The sequence below is a fragment of the Clinocottus analis genome, unplaced genomic scaffold (genome assembly GCF_023055335.1).
Source record: "Clinocottus analis isolate CAN_PGR_092001 unplaced genomic scaffold, fCliAna1.0.p SCAF_297, whole genome shotgun sequence".
NCBI classification, from domain to species: Eukaryota; Metazoa; Chordata; class Actinopteri; order Perciformes; family Cottidae; genus Clinocottus; species Clinocottus analis.
Genome location: NW_027176039.1, coordinates 1 through 17,477, shown reverse-complemented (window position 1 = coordinate 17,477; position 17,477 = coordinate 1). Strand labels below are relative to the sequence as shown.

The 17,477-nt window shown below is 40.4% G+C and overlaps 1 protein-coding gene across 1 annotated transcript; it reads left to right on the top strand.

Moving 5' to 3' along the window:
- Positions 1-1,992: 1,992 nt before the first annotated feature.
- Positions 1,993-17,327, top strand: LOC137795830 (engulfment and cell motility protein 3-like; the record flags this gene model as incomplete). The annotated part of the gene is made up of 16 exons (XM_068593330.1): positions 1,993-2,202; positions 6,051-6,159; positions 8,368-8,408; positions 8,531-8,603; positions 9,681-9,731; positions 9,985-10,154; positions 10,468-10,567; positions 10,715-10,866; positions 11,429-11,507; positions 12,145-12,195; positions 12,353-12,475; positions 12,678-12,800; positions 12,924-13,028; positions 13,372-13,480; positions 13,605-13,741; positions 17,307-17,327. Coding segments are annotated over exons 2-16 (1,413 nt in total), but the record flags the coding sequence as incomplete, so codon positions are not given.
- Positions 17,328-17,477: the final 150 nt, after the last annotated feature.

The window sequence follows — 17,477 nt, the reverse complement described above, 5'->3', positions numbered from 1 at the left end:
GAGTGTCTCATACTCCTCTCCAAAATGACTTCTGTGGCTTTTGTCTTTTTATTATGTATGTATTTGACTACCATTGTATTTGCTTCATGTTCATGGAAAGGGATTTTAATGTATTTTTACTGAGTGAACATAGTCACGATGTCATGGACAACGAACCTGTTTTTGCTTGCGTTTGTATATTTGGTAAAGATCCCTATTCAGTAGTTTATTCCAATTTCTTTGTTTCGTAAATGAAATACTGCCTGTCACTCTGACTCTAAATTCAAGTTTTCAACTTCATGCTCCCTTTGCAGGGGACAGGTGAATAGCATCCGTGAGGAGTCATTACTCGTCAAACTGTTTTAAAGTACAATGTGAACATTATTCATATTTCTACTATGCTTGTTCATTTTGTGTGATAATGTCCTGTTTTGCCCTGGATTAAGTGTATGTATGTATGTAATGTTTATATCTGTCTCTACCGCTTGTATAGGATAGCATTTATTTTTTATACCTGATAGATATATTACAACTGCTACGTATTTGGGGCGACATTTAATAGTGTTTGGAATTCATCCACAAAAAACCTTCTGCTTTGTCAAAGCACCCTGTCTCATTGTTGCACTTTACATCACTGTGGACTGATTGGTTGTTACTCATCCTCTCCCAATTGGTAACGAGTCAATGTGTTTGGACAGTGTGATGAGTTTCTTCAACAGAGTAGCCAGGCAGTACTAGTTTGAATGAATCCTGACTCTGTGCTATGACATGAGAGACTCAATCCTACAGACCGTTTTTAAATGATTCACTATTGCCAAGATATAGCTGCATCACATGAAACAAAATAAAAACTTTGGTGTTCTTAATGTATTGTTTGATTTAAACAATGGGACACATTGTTGGTGTGTGTCATCATAGTATGTACATACGTGTGCAAAGACAGTAAGTTCAGTTTGAGAACTATGAAATGCCACTTGTGTAATTTATATAAAAAGCAACTAGATGTCATCAGTAGATGAAGTTGTGCGGTGCTGAAATGCATTTTAATAAAAAGAGACAAGTGTAACAAGAGCAGATAAGCTGTTCCACTTGAGCCCTTTAATTTATGTATTTGTTACGGACAATATATTAGACTGCTGTAATAATGCAGAAAAAGGATTTTTCTTTGATTGAAGGCCTTCCATGCAACTATCAAGTCAACTTGCATAGCTAGCTTTGCGACCTCATAATAGAAACGTTATGAAGGAAATAGGGTTATAGTATTAGAGTGTATGACCCCAATAACTCGATTGGTCGACATCACTTTCATAGTGTGAAATAGGATGTCTTAATTACATGCACAATTTGATCTGAGACGAAAATGTCTCTGTGGGGTACATTGTTGGCTTCGGGGTTAAGACGCTCAGGATGTATAACTACAAGTAAAGGTATAGAGGAGAACCGTGACGTGCAGCAATGTCTTGGATGCCATAGAGCACCCAGCTGCCCTTTTGGTGACATCATGGAACAATACTGATAAATACCTATAGTATTGACCTGGCAGCGATATGTACATACAATATACAATTCAGGGACAGCAGGGGGCAGCTGTAACCTGCCGCATCCAACCCGGAACTTTGATTTAGTTAATCTACTTCTTGGATATTTGAAAGAAAAAAATAGCCCAACATAAGCACTGGCAGCATTTAAAATGTTTGCATAATGTTCCTTTCAAAGTAAGAGTGCTCTATCGCTCGATGACAAAGTAACAATGACATGTTTGAAGATACAATCCGACACGGGCACGGTTGGGAGATTATATTAGACGATTAGACATAATGGAAATAATCAATAATAACCATTTAGCTCATGGATTGTTTCCGTAAAACATAGCATAACATTACATAATTTCTCACAATAACACGCTGGACAGGATGTGGTTTTTATTTTGAAAGTCACAACCGGAAGTGCTTTCTCTAAATCTGACTGGCTTGCGTCCTCAAACTCTCGACTGAGGAGAACTACCAACCCGGAACTTTTAGGTCAACTAATCATTCCTGAAAACGTATTGCAGGGAGTTTCCTCCTGTGTTAGAGAGCAGTGCAAATGCCACTCTGAGAGAAGACACTTCTGCGGACGAAATTAGTTCTTTCCGAGAGAGAAATAGACATTTGCAAATGTTTCTCGCTCCGACTGCGGCGGTTCCTGTGGGACAGTAGCCCTCGACTCGTCTTTTCAAACCAGGTAGGACCAGAGGGGAAAAAAAACTCTGCAGCTGACTCTCTCACTTCTCTCACAGCCTTGTCATGATGGGGCAATAGTCGTCTCAGTTTGAAGTCGTAACAGTTCAGGTGCTGTTAATTACATTCATATGCGTTCACGTGCTCATGTCTAACTAGTTAATTGGCTTCAAACATAGTTTGGTGGCTCACGTATGCAGCAGAGCACATGCCTTTATTGAACTCATTAGCTTACAGTGTTCAGCTGCACACAAGCTACTTGTATTTGTGCAAAGTAGTATATTATTGTAATGAATATGATACACAGCCGTCGTATATGTTATAATATGTTATATTAATATAGTGTTTATTTTGATAAATGTAAAGCAAGCAAGTCATTACGTGTGTGTGTGTGTGTGTGTGTGTGTGTGTGTGTGTGTGTGTGTGTGTGTGTGTGTGTGTGTGTGTGTGTGTGTGTGTCGTGGTGAGAGAGGACCCTGTCAGGTTAGGAATTTCAGGCAGCTGAGTCTCTCTCTCTCTCTCTCTCTCTCTCTCTCTCTCTCTCTCACCCCCCCCCCCCCCTCCCCACACACACACACACACACACACACACCCACTAGGAGGTCTGGGACACACTAGTGAGTCAGCAGGCTAAGAGAGGGTCTGGGTGTGCTGGTGGCTTTAATCTTAGTTATGCATCAAATTTCCCATCAAAGCATACAGGCACTGACAGCTGCTGACCATGGTGGAGATTCGAATCCTAAAACCTTGTAAAGTTTTGGTTTATTTCCCTGGTGTCGTAGCTGTCAGAACTTTCCATTACTGTATTAACATTTTAATACACTAACAATTGGTTATGAATGTGCCATCTGTAATAGTTTACTGTGTGTCCTGATTGTATTGTATTGTATGTGACATGTGAAGTAAAACAAAAAAACAAACAAAAAATGCTTCTGATAAAACCAAATAAGACCGTAACTGACAGTTTTATTTATTTATTATGTTTATCTGCCAACTATTTTATTAATGAATCAATTAACATTTTGGTAAAAAAAAACAACAGCAAATATCCACATTCCGATTTTTTTTTGCCATTGATATAAACCAAATTGATATAAATAAACCATCAATAAAAATGAAAGAATTTCCAGTGCATGTATTAGGGTGAGTAGCATCAAGAGGAGTGTACTGACACCTTAACTTCCCATCTGTTTAAAACGGACACAGAATGGGTTGTTTTGGCTTCTACTTACTTAATTCAGGGGACATCACAAACGTGCATTGCCAGGTACAGCTGGACATGCTTGAATGAACCCCCCCTATCACCCATCTCTTCTGCTTAGTTTAAAAAAGGGAAACTAGCTAAAGTATTTCCTTGGTCTTGTTGTAATGAAGGGGGAACGTCAGTACAGGCTGAGCATATTCAGTATCGTAGGAGGCCTGAAGCATGTACAGACAGGTCATGATGATGTAGACTAATAGTGCTGCCGTCAGCCAGGGAAAACCCAAACTAGAGCGTCTCACCCAATTGTTTCTGCTCTCTCCTCTGACTCGCCTGACCTTTTTTTATTGCCTTTCTGGACAAAAGTCTAATGACGTATTCTTTTCAACAACTGCAACTCGCTACATTGCTGACATTTTTCCATCAGCCCTTTTCCTTGATATACTGTGATTCTGTGTGACTAACAAATAGCAGAATATTAATAGAATATTACTTAATACCAACGTTAGTGTAAAATGAGACAATAAATCATCTTGAATTTTGATTGTAATATCATAAAATAGTTGCTGCCTTTTTTTCTGTTGTTCAAGAGAATATTCTTTAATAAGGAGAAGCAGAAGAATAATAAACTCATCTGTATTTGTTATGTTACATACTTTTTACATGTAGACATTAAATGGGTCTTCTGCATGAGCACTGAGCTGCTGAAGATTAATCAATAATTGTTGGACAACATTGAAACGTAATCTGAAAGCACAAGCAAAGATATTATTGCAAAATTGCTTCATTCAGTTAAAACGTGACAATACAGTATTATTAAACATCTATGACTAAATAAATAACAAATGTATAGTACAGGGCAACCGCAGCCAGAGTCTACAGCCACAACAGCATCTCTGTGAGGCTGTACTTGGAGCACAACGGTATTTACTAATGTCACAATTGTTTGCTGAAGTTGATGAAAAGGATGATCAGCAGGTGTTGATTTTTGATAACTATTAGTCATACAGATCAGCCATTTCTGATGAGTAGCCAAATACAACATCGTAAGATGCAGCTGTTGTAGAAGCCCTACTTTTAACCTTGTACATTTCACTGTGCTCTCCTGTGAGGAATTGTTTTAACAAAACAAAGGTATGTCTCCTTTCAGTCTTTGTAGTGCAGCCATAGCAATAATTTGGGTTTCAGCTAATAGACACATGGGTTCAGTTTCCCATTCATCATTTAGTTCAGACAGATACTCAGCTTAAACTCCACAGGCGGTCTTTGTTGTTGCAAAGACATCACATGCCATTACCCGATTTGTTTACCCTTGAATTTGCTGACTTATAAGCTGACCTAGAATTCTACATTCACACTCCAATCTCTTAAAAGATTATGGTTGCAAATTCTTGTTGGTATTTGTTAGACCACCAGCACCGGTGTAATAGTTTCAGCACCTCAGGGTTAAGTCCACATCTAAATGATCCAAAACCAAACTGGCCCAGGACTGCATTCTCAGTCGATGCTGCTTTGATCGTCCTTCACATTGTCCTTTTTGCTTCGAAGGCCTTATTTATCAGAAAGTTGTTGCCTCAGGGCGAGTGAGCTGAGAAGACAGTAAAGACATGTGGCTGTTTTGACAGAAGTATTGCTTTGAAACCTGCCATAAACTGCGAGAGCTTTTTTTAGACTGCAGCAATGGTATGTGAACTATCCAACAGATCGAGAAGAGCGTGGGGTTTATTAATCACACCGAACATAAGCAGGCACAAGCTCAACCTATTTGCTTTCATCGAGAGCTCATGAACGTACAGAAGAATTTAGATCCAACTGTATTGTTTCAATGTCTGAGAGCCGGGGAGAGACAAAGAAGAACAAGGAAGGGGGAAGGGTTGGAAGCACAACTGCTTCTTCTGTATCCTCTGGGAATGCTGTCTGGAGGCTGGGGAGGAAGTGTGTATGATGAGTGTGCGTGAATTGAAAAGGGAAGAAGAAAAAGTGAGCAATCCGTAGTGCGTGTTCAGACAGTATTTAGCCCTTTCAGCTGTACTCATTGTACCATTAATACACAGTGAAAGAGGAACACAGTGCCGTATAACCTCATAGTGAAAATGATAGTTGCTTTGACCGCCATGAGTTATTCATAAGACGACTGCTCTCGGGTTGGGTAGCTTTCACCTGAACTCGTTAATAATCTGTTTGACACGACAGCAATAGCCTACGAGAAGAGTCACTTTGTATCCATCTACTGTAGTCAAGACTATGCCCACACCTTTATTCATTAATGAAATGCTCAATATTCTGTTTATAACCAGTTTAGAGCTCAAATTTGACACCGCCACAAAATTTCTGTGTGAAATTTAATCTTGGGACAGCCGGATACAAACTCAATCTCATTTTGGTTGTAGTTTATTTAAGTTATCACAAAGTTATCTTTCTTGAAATGGGAAAGGAAGACTGTGTATTTAGTTTTGGTTTTGGTTTTATTCATCTTTACTCTTTGTTCTCACATTCTGGTGCTTAAAGAGGTCACTGTGAAATGACCTCTTTAAGCTCCCATTTTTTCAGGTTGCCAGCAATAATAGTCACTACATTTTGATTAAAGAATATATTGTACGAAACGTAATGAGGCCTAATTTTGACAATTCATCTCTTTTTTTTATCAACAGCTAAAGAGTGGTGGAGTTAATAGGTGCCAACATGCCTCAACAGAAGGACATAGTGAAGATAGCTATCCAGATGCCTGGGGCCTATCCCCAGCTCATACAACTGGACCAGGTAAAACACACACACACACACACACACCCACACACACACACACTCGCACAATGCCAAATATGCTCCCGTTTAAACTCCACAGCTGTATGGTAAAGCTATCCAGTGTGTTGAAGAACGCCTGACATGCTGTCATGTCACTCACTTATTAAACTTGAATAGAGCTGGAAGTTCAGCAGCCTTTGACAGTCTTGGACATGCACGTTCCAGGAAAAGCCTCATTGAGGTTACAGACTGTGAATCACACGCTGTTGTTTCCAGCATTTTTCAGATGGATTCTTTTATATGTGAAGGTAGCAAATTAAGAATTGGCATGTCATTATTAAGTCTTATCATCAAGAGTTAAGGCCTTAAGAATGTAATAAACCTCAACTTGTGTCTATGTTTGTGTAGCATATACTTTAATGTATATACACAAAAGATAACTGCACATATATCCTGGCATAAAAGAAAATGTGATATTTCAGGTATCATTGCAAGAAAAAAACTTGACCAAATTTAAATAGTGTTTTGTAGAATAGTTTAATTTATCTGAACACATCTTTTGCTTCTTTCTAAAATAGTTCAGATATTTGGTCAACATTAATAACAAATTGTGTATGAAGAAGATCAACACAGTTTATACGCTGCTGTTGGAAACAGAAAAACAAAGAAGTTGATCATGGCGCTGTAACCTTTTTTGGGTGACAGTGATGTCAGTGCAGACGGAGGATGATTATCTCCACTTCTTTATCAGTGTGGTCTTAAAAATGACCTTCCTCACTGCCTAGACCGGTGAATGTAATAATAATTATCTGTGATGTCACAGTTAGTTAGAATAACGTTTTCTTTTCAGTCACTGTCTCTTCTGCTTTTTACTTACCAAACTATGGCGCTCCAACACGTTTAATATTAGATCAACAAGTTGTCATATAGAAATACATTGCACTGAACTGTGAAGAGTTTGACAGAATTTCCTTTTTTATTCCACATTTGAAATGCTGTTTTTTCACTCAACTCCATATATTTTATAATGTCACATTTCGTGACAGTGGTGTAGTCACGAGGTCCTCAATTTTCTGCTAATCACAGGCCACCTTCCTCTCAAGCAAGCTAGCTCAATAACTGCGACCCGATTTAGCTTGTTAAGCATAAGTAGCTTCGTTAAGCTCACAATTAAGTCATGATTTGATTTATTTTGTAGCAGCCTTATGCTAACACGCCAAATTATGATATGACCTGTGATTCATCACACAACCCCGTTATATTCATTTTGTTGTGCTATTTATATAATATTGAACCATGGTTTAGATTTTTCCACTTTCACTAAATGAGATTGTGGGGAGGTTCTCCATGTGTTTCTCAGAAACTATGGGGAAGTTGCACCCCTGTGCGCAAGACACAAAGCATGAGTAGTCGTTAGAACTGTATCCCAGACAGCAGGGGTGTGCGTCTCACGATCGCATACTGTACATCACTTGAGGAGGTTTGAACAGAGTGAGAATGGCTTTAACAGGTACCGAGAACCGTTGGAAAATGCAATATCAATGAAACTGAAAAGAACTCAGATCTCAGGTTTACACACTTTTTCAAGCCCCAGATACCTGAAAGTAGTTATTGTTATTCTTGTTTTAATAATCCTAACAGAAGCACAACTAATGAGCATTCAAGAGTGTTGCTTTGGACGCGTCTGTTCACAACCAATCCCATCAGCTCGGCAGAATGCCCCAACATTTTCTCATTGGTCCACTCGTCGTCACTAAACTCACTGTGATTGTTTGACCTTCTTGGCTGCCACAAATGACAGAGCAGCCCCTGGGTCTACCACAGAACCCAAAGACATTTTGATTTGTTGACCACGGTACTGACCACTAATAGCAGGATAGCTGAGAGCCAGACATGGAAGCAGTCTGGCTTTTATTTACGTTCAAAGAGAGATCTGGGCACTGAGCGTTACATAGTTCGGAAAGTGTTGGGGAGCTCTTGGATTTCCTCTTCTCAGCAATCAAGGTTTGCAGCCAATGAAAATATTTGTGGTACCGTGATGCCATAACGGCATGGCGCTACTGAAGTGTGCGTTGAGCTCCTTGACAGAGAAAAATACTTTGATAGTAATACTTTGTTGTTACAAACCACGTGTATGCAGCAGGTGTGAGTTTTTCTTTTTATGCCACTTGAATGTATTTGCGTTGATATGTGTCTGACTACATGTTGTGTTATGTTTTGGTCCAGAAAAAGCCTCTGTCTGCTGTAATAAAGGAAGTGTGTGATGGGTAAGTAGTTTGTTATGCTGCTTCTACGCTGTTTTTGTAGTATTGTTTGATGATATTGTCATTGAACTCTATGTATTACCATGATAGTTAATGTGTGTGTGTGTGTGTGTGTGTGCGTGTAGTTGGAATCTCCCTGGTCCTGACAACTACGCTCTGCAGTACGCTGATGGAGTACAGACATACATCACTGAATCTGTGAGTCACATCAACCAGGGAATCGGCCTGGTACATGTTTGAGCACACCTTGAAGACATTGAGCAATAGATCTGAGACAGCCCTTCAGATGTTTCCATGTTGAAGACAAAATGGTTGTAAATCTCTGTTTACTTTGTCAAAGCATGGCAATGAATCTGGGAATCACAATTTTGTGAGCACCTCTATCTGTTTTTGTGAGCATTTCTCTTGAGTTCAGAGATATATCAAATGATTTTGATTTAAAACAGATCTAAAATCGCCCAACATCATCAACGCTATTAAAATGAGTGTGGGACAGGCTGAAAAAGCAAAGGACAGGGAGAGAGACAGAGAAAAGCAGCTGGAAGCACACCGGGCATCCTGGTGTCAAGTGACCGTTTAAAAAGGTTGCCACTAAAGGGCCCCCTTTTGGGGCTGAAGGCAGGGCTGCAGAAGCTATTACAAAGCCATCAGATAGGTACAGAGAAAAAGACGCTTCCAATGTTTTCTTTCATGTTACAGCCTATATATATATATATATATATATATATATATATATATATATAAACTCTTTCAACCAGGGACAGGGTGGCTTCAGATAGGCGCCTTAAACGCATCACAGCTTGCCCTTTTCCTATTTAGCAATCTGTGTTGTCTGTGTTAGATAAGCTCTTGACATTGAGTAGCATGAATGCATCATCAGTCCCTCTACTAATGGCCTGGAACTCCTTTAGAAAACAAACAAGCTTGTTCTCTTTTGCAGCTCACACACACAAAACAGTTTTAAACTAAACATTTCTCTCTCTTTTACTAACGGTTCGTAAAGTGTCAGTACTAATTACTTGTGCCTTTTTCTGTAGTTTTTAGCCATCTATATTTATCCAAGTGTGTTTTTTTTTGTCTGGAGTACTGTGTGTGTAGGTCTTCGTACTGTTTATATGTTTGTGTGGCTAACTTATTTGTATCCATGCGCGTTTGACTTCCTCTACCTTGTGGTCTTTGTGTCACTTTACATGTCAGTGTTCTTTTTCAACAGCTTTTAATTACGGTTTCCTCTGCATGCATGTGTTTGTGTGTCTTTTTGTTTATGTTTTGCAGAATCGTCTGGACATCAAGAACGGCTGCATTCTGCGTCTGACCAAGGCACCGGTGAGTCTGCATCAACCAGGCTTTCAGCCACGCTACTCTCTCACCTCCCTTTTCTCACATTCCTCCAGCCCTGTCTCTCACTGTCATTTAGTTAAACTGCACGGAAAACATTTACAGAATCAGTTCACTGGAATCACTTCTTCTTTGACGATTACAAGTAGCTAAGTTTAATGAAGTGTGACAATATTATATGAACAAAACATTTGAGTAAGATGTGCGTGAACATGTGTTTTGTTGTTGCTGGTGAACGCAGGGCCGCTGTGCAGAAGACTTGTACAAGGGCATCCAGAGCTCGGACTCAGGTGTGCGCTGCGATTCGCTGAAGGAACTGGCGAACGTTTCCACAGACGTGACCTTCGCTCAGGAGTTCATCAGTCGAGACGGACATCTCCTATTGGTCAAAATAGTAGAGGACGCTAATGAGTTAGTACATGTCTCTTGCATGTGTTGCAGAATTTCTTGCTGAGCTTAACATTTATACACCTATTGGTTTACACTTTGTGCAGTTTCTATGATTGTATAGTACACTGACAAACTCCACTGGCACAGTTAGAGGCAGCACCGTGAGCTGCATCCTCAGTGCTCTGTCACATGATGGAAATGTTTTAGATTGCATTGCAGTAAATACAAGGATCCTACACAAGCAGTCTGTCTGAAAGCTTTTTGTCAGTGTATGTGAGTGCACAATATAATATAATATACCATTTTTGTTTGTGATTCTGTGTGCGTCATTTAGGAGTAATGTGATAATGACCCACACACTGACAGGCTTCATGGAACTGATGGATCATGGGATAGTTTCATGGGAGAATCTGTCATCTGTCTTCATCAAGAAGGTGCTGTATCTTGTGCTCTCTATCTGTTTGTCTGTCTGTTGTTTTGTCAATGATTTATTTTTCATTGATTGGAGCTGCACTTTTTCTTACTATTCCTACCTTCTGTTTTCCTTCTCTCCTTCCCTTCCTTTTTCCCATTCCTTTTAGATTGCTAGCTTTGTCAACGCCAAGCTGACCGATGCATCAATACAGCAGGTGTCCTTGGACATCCTCGAGAGCATGGTGATGAGCAGCCACAGCCTGTTCCTGCAGGTCAAACAGGAAGTCACGATGGAGCGGCTCATTGCTCACCTCCAAGTGTAAGTCACAGCTAAATAAGGAATGATTGTTGGAATCATAAATTAATTACAACCTTGAGTGAATGCAGCCATACCGGCTGGATTTACAAATATTTTATCTTTTCCTACGGCAAATGTGTTCTGTGTTTCAGTTTTTGTTTTGTTCAAAACTATAACATTGGCTCTTAGACGTGGAATCTGAAGGCAACGGGACAATATCGAACAACGTTCAGGTTTCCATTTGTGGGGGAAATCACGTACAAAATATTCAGTTTCTATTGTTCAGCAAAGAGAAAACCAACTTTGCCAGAGTTCCAAATCCGTTAGGCGACAGGGTGGTGCAGTGATAAGCAGCAGTCTGGTCTCTGTAACAGGAAGTTTTTAAACATGTAAAAATACTGGTGCAGGCAATACCATTGTCTCTGCTGTTTCTCACACCAGAGTTTCACAGTTAGCCTGAAGGTATAGATCCTTTTATCTCAACCTGTTTTCCTTTTGTAAACGCACCTTATCATGCAGCCGTGGAACGGCTAAATGATGCCGTTGTCTCATTTTTGCTTTTCTCCTTTCTGACCACGTTCAGGACGAACCAGCAGATACAGACCAAAGCCATGGCCCTACTTATGGCACTACTACAAACAGCCGGGGACTCAGACAGACAGGTGTGGCTGCAGTCTGCTTCTTACTTTCCAACGCACTTTCATCAACTTCCTCTTCTCATAGCTATTCAAACTCCCAAGCATGCAGACATGTAGGTATTTGGTCAGTTCACTTCCTGAATGTCTGTGATTTTCAGTCAGTTGTGCCTGCAGCTGTTAATCGGTAACTTAGCTGACATTTTTTTCAAATCATCACAGCTCATCATAACTCTCAGCTGGAAACGACCCATCTGTCTCTTTCTGTCTGGTCATCTCTGCTTTTCGACACAAAGTCAAGACTTTCTCCCCCACTGTTCAGTTCCTGGTCCTCTCTCGTTGTACGGAAACAGTTCCTTCATTCATCCCTCTGTCTCCCTTTTACTCAGACTCTCTTTGTTACTGTCACACAGACTCGCACTTCCTCACTTTATTGGAAAGTCAACAAATCCACCCTTCATATCAGCAAATAAGCTCTGAACAAAACAAGGCTGGGCTAGAGATGCGTGTACCAGCAAGTGATGGTTTTGTCACAGAGGTCAAAGTCCCACACACTAATCAGTAACTGACACTATATTGCCCCCTGTTGTTAGAAACCTGTAATTGCACCCCAGTATCACATGTTAATCATGCTCACTGTGTTCCCTTGTCTTCTGTTTTCCAGGATATTTTCGCATTCCTGAATAAGAGGAATCTCCGGCAGTACATTTATAAAGTAAACTATTTCTTTATTTATATTCATATTTCACATGGTTTTCTGTATCTTAGTGATAAAGTGATGAAATAAAACCTCATTGTTATGCAGAGGAATGTAAGTAAAGCAACCAACATCTCTGGCCTATTGAAGAAATATTTGTGTATATTTGTTGCAGAACATCATCCATAGTTCTGGTTCAGTCCAGGACGAGATGGCCCACTACCTCTATGTCCTACAGTCTGTGACCTTGAATCACCTAGAGGTCCGCATGAGGACTCCTATGGACTCTTACAGCCAGGTGAGCTACAGCAGGAGGTGTCGGACTGAAAACATCTGCTGCTACTGTTTGTTTTTCTGACTCGCTTCGCACTTTTTTATTTTTATTTATGTAGGATTTATTAGCTGGTCTACCTTAAATTGTTAATGGCTAAAATGCAATAATTCCCCACTTTTTTTCTGATAAATCTCTACATTTTTATTTATCTGCCTCTCCCCTGCAGGAGCAGAGAGATGCCCTTCACAATTTGCGGCAGGCAGCATTTGAAAGCGAGAGTGAGAACAGTCTGAGCAACGAGAGACGACGCTCGCTCTGCGCCAAAGAGTTCAAGAAGTTAGGCTTCTCTGTGAGTGACTGCTGTCAGAAGTTATTCTGTAATGTTTCTTTTTACTTTCAGTATTATCAAATAGTGAACAGACTCTTCATCTTCATGTCACTGTGATTTAATATATATTTTTTTTCATTTTAGAACAATAGCAACCCTGGTCAGGACTTGGTGCGAACGCCTCCTGGTCTTCTAGCTTTGGACACCATGTTTTATTTTGCTGCACGCTATCCTGATGCCTACAGCAGGGTAAGCATTATTTATTTACTTGTAATTTAACAAGCCATTTAGAACGATGTAATTCAGAAAAGCATTTTTCAAAACAATTTGTGAACAATTTCTTCGCCAGCATCATGTTCAGCAGTACGTCATTAACTTAAGCGGTCTTGTATTTGAAATGAAGACTAAATCCCTCAATGTTGACCTGATCTCATGTAGCTCATACATGTTTCAGTTGTGTAATGCATAAAAATAGAACAGATGTTGTGTAATTGTTGTCAAATACTTTTTTTGTCTGTGTGAGTGCTATGACATTATTGACATGACATTACTTATTTTTTAATGGTAATGTTAAATTACTTCTGTCTCCCAGTTTGTCCTGGAGAACAGCAGCAGGGAAGACAAACACGAGTGTCCATTTGCCAGGAGCAGCATCCAGCTCACACTCATCTTATGTGAAATCCTTCGTATCGGGGAGTCCCGTAAGTTGCCCTCCAATCTGCAATGGAATGTCTGTCAGCTCTTGTCAAACCGACCCGTCAGCTGACAGTCTTGTATTGTTTTGCTTTCGTGCTCCATCTTATCTGTTCCTTACTCTGTTAACAGCCTCCGAGACGGGATTTGACTACCATCCCATCTTCTTCAGTCAGGATCGGCTGATGGATGAGCTTTTCTGTGTCTGCATTCAGCTGCTCAACAAGACCTGGAAGGAGATGAGAGCCACACAGGAGGACTTTGACAAGGTACAGTAGCACGGCATGCTTGTCTTCAGAGTCGAGAAAGAAAAATTGTGCCATGCAGTTCTAGCTTTAAACTTAACCAACTTTCTTTTCACTTTAATACAATGGTACAACCTTTCAGGAAATGCATTGAAAGTTTGATGAAAAGATCCATACTGTTCGCATGTCTGTACAGTAAGTATAAAGCTTGAGCTAGCAGCTGGTTAGCTTAGCTCAGCAGTACTAAGTCTGAGGCTGCGGTCGAATAGCCAAATAATCACCTAACGTCTAACCCTAAGCACTTTTCCTTAACCTCAGTGGAAACGTCACAGGGTCAAATAAAAAGATGGGAAGGAGAATTCATGAGGAGTTAGGAAAAGACAACCGCGGTGTTTAGAGAATCCGACTCCACTTTCACTAAGCGACGTAGTTATGATGGATGGCAGGGGATGTTAGTGACATTGGTCTGTCTGCAGCGATGAAACTGCAACGTTGTAGTCAATCTAAACCACAATAAGCTAGCGGTTTTCCTGTTTCTATTCTTTGTGCTAAGCTAACCTGGCTGCTGTTTCATATTTTAACAAACAACCATTAGAGGGCAACTGATCTTCAGTAAAACAAATATATTACACTATTTCTTGAAGTATTGCATGTCATTGTAAGGTTTGAGAAACAAAGATGAAAAGATCCAGAGCTGTGCTTTTTTGATCATAACACTAGCGCACCCCCAATATATTTATGATAATACTGATTTACAGTTTTGATGCAGATTTGCAGATTTTAGATTTCAATGACATACTGTGTCATTTTGTACGTTTGTGACTTTGTAGAGGTGCATTCTTATGCTAACCATCCAAGAAGCCTGCAACACAGAAGAGTTGACCCTGCATTTAAGAGCATGCATTGACCATACAGCCACAATGTAGTACTTGTACAATGGCGATATCTTGAGCTAAGCCTTCAGTATCGGGATCTTGTCTGGGAGAAATTTTGAGAATTCAACCGTCCTAAAAATGCGAGTGGTAGAGCTTTTGTCCTGAATCGCATTTCAACATCACACAAACAGAAGGATTCAACAGTGCTCTCCTGATATCATAAGACCCTGTGACCTTTCGAGAGCAGGCCAGTGTGCAAAGCGCCAACCCAGCCGACCGGCCTTTTGTTTTTGACCACAACCCCCTACCCAGGGTGCTTTGGGGCAAGGACAAAAGGGCATTAGGTGGACAAAGAAAAGCATGGTGGGCGACAGACACAGAGGGAGAAGAAAACACAAAAACAAAGCGCTCAGGGCATGAGCAGTAATTACACAACAACAGAGGGAACGTAAAACTTCTGGAAACAACATAGAATGAGAGGGTTGGATTAGAGGGAGCAGAGTGGAATAGAAACCAAAGAACAAGTCATTTGTGATATATATAATATCACAAATTTAGGTTTTGTTACCTGGTGAGTTCATTTGAAGTATTGCTGATTGTGTGAGTAGGACTGTGCCACAGACACACACACAATCCTTCAATTCAATCACAAGAATGTATTTGCATTGTTCTAAACACACCCTGTGATAATGGTCAACCCACCCACACACGCACACACACACAGACACGGCATACATGTACATGCTGCAAGGTTTCAGGGAACAGAGAAAGCGGCCATCATTGCTCCTATTGGCCAGTTTAGCAAACGACAGAGTGGCTGGGCGGGGGATGTGTGTAGGAGGGGCGTTTGAGTATGTGTGTGAAAGTATCAGGGTGTCTGTTTACAAAACAACCACAGGCCTGCACCTCTCATGTCATGTGGGTGATCTCTTCCTCACTTTCATCGCTCGTGACCTCCGTCACTTAACTCTGATTGTTGGCAACGGGTGCAATTAGAAGTTGGGATTGAAATATAGTCCACATTAAAGGAAGGAAGATGGAGGTAAGGTTGTTTTTAGTATTGTTTGCTGGTTGGAATGTGTCAAGCAAGTTGATTTTATTAGAAAGTCAATATCAAATGTTCCTTGTCCCATTTTTCGTCCACACCCTAAGCCTAAACTCTTAAAGGTGAGACTTATTAAAAACAGAAGTGATTTATTGCATGAGATGACACGACACTGTGAAGCAGCTGTCTCAGGTTTGTCATGTGAAAGTTGCAGGACAGTAAGGTTATTTTGGCTCTGGGGGCTTGAGCAGGGAGACTCAGGGTGAAACTCTAGTCGCTTGTTTAGTGTTCCTAAATGTTCACACAATATAAAACGGATGGGTGGAAGTGGATTCCACCATCTGTACTTGCACTGCTGCCAGACGGATAGACTCGGACATTCTCTTTGGTCGTAAACAGTTAGGTCACATTTAATGTTTGTGAATTGCTTATAACCTACTGTTAACCTAATGTGGCAAAGCGTTGTTTGTACAATAGGACATACCGTGTGGAGAGAAGTCTGGACAGCTGCACTGAAGGGATCAATCTACACTTTAGTCACTTATTGATCACAATCGGGCAAATTGGGTGTGAACAGGAATGATCTAGGTCAGCAGAGTTTGTCAGATAAAGCGAGATCAGGACAAATAGTTCTGGAGTCGACTTACTTTTTGTGGCACTATAGAGTTCTATCTAGATTTTCCACTATTTACAACTGAAGCATGTATAATGAAGGTAGATATAGATATATGCACTGTTTGACCGACTGCCCTGAGCTTTTGTTTCAGGGTACCTCGGGTCAACCCCTGTTCCTCTGTGTGCGCTTCAGTTTAACAAGTCATGCAGAATAAACACCCAAACACAATCACACGGGTACAGCAAATGCTGAGTCAGTGCTACAGCAGTTTAATCTGGGGGAATATACGAACGTGTTTCTTAAATTAAATGTGTCAAAATGTTCAAAACAAATATAAGGATTAACCCTTTTACTGTTGAGGAAAATAAACAACCCACTTTTTCCATCATTGATTTACTAATTGAGCATGGTTGGAATTGGTTGGAGCATGGTTTTGGGTGGATGGTGCAGATAATTGGGTTAATAAAGAGCGCACTGATCAATGGCTGACCCCCTGTGTGAGTCAGAGAGCTAGATATAGAGTCATGTGTGTAGCACCAGCAGGCTGCACTGGGTTTTAAAGGTACAAGGCAATAGTTGGGGATCCAAAATGTCTTATACATTTGAGTAATTTATATATTAGGCTGTATTGCTGTGATTTGGTTGGTAGGAGTTAAATTCTTAATTTCTTGGTCGTGTGTGTGTGTGTGTGTGTGTGTGTATGTGCGTGCGTGCGTGCGTGCGTGCGTGCGTGCGTGCGTGCGTGCGTGCGTGCGTTGTGTGTTTATGGCTTGACAGAGCAGAAGTTCACTAGAACCTTAATTCTTTATGCAAACAGTGTCTGATGAAGATAATTCAGACTTCGTCAGCCACATCTTAATGAATGGTGATGAAGATTGTGACTTGTGGTTGAAAGCTCTGAAAAAGATAGTAAGTGAAACTTTGAGTTTGAGTAGTTTGTCACAAATTTTGCAAAGTAGTCTGTGTGGGGAAAAAGGCAATAGAATAGAGGAAGAAAAATAATGGTCCTCCACACCCTCATCGTCTGAACTTTTACATTGCTCTTTTCTGCAGCTGTCTTCTGATGTGTACAAGGTATGTCTATCTTACTACTTAACATCATACAGAAGCTCTCTTTTTGAAGGCCACTACAACCCAATAGAAACTCCGAAACAAGGGGAATTGTTTTTCGGAGGAGAGCTGCATAGGACAAAGCACATATAAATACAAATCCAATAAACTAAA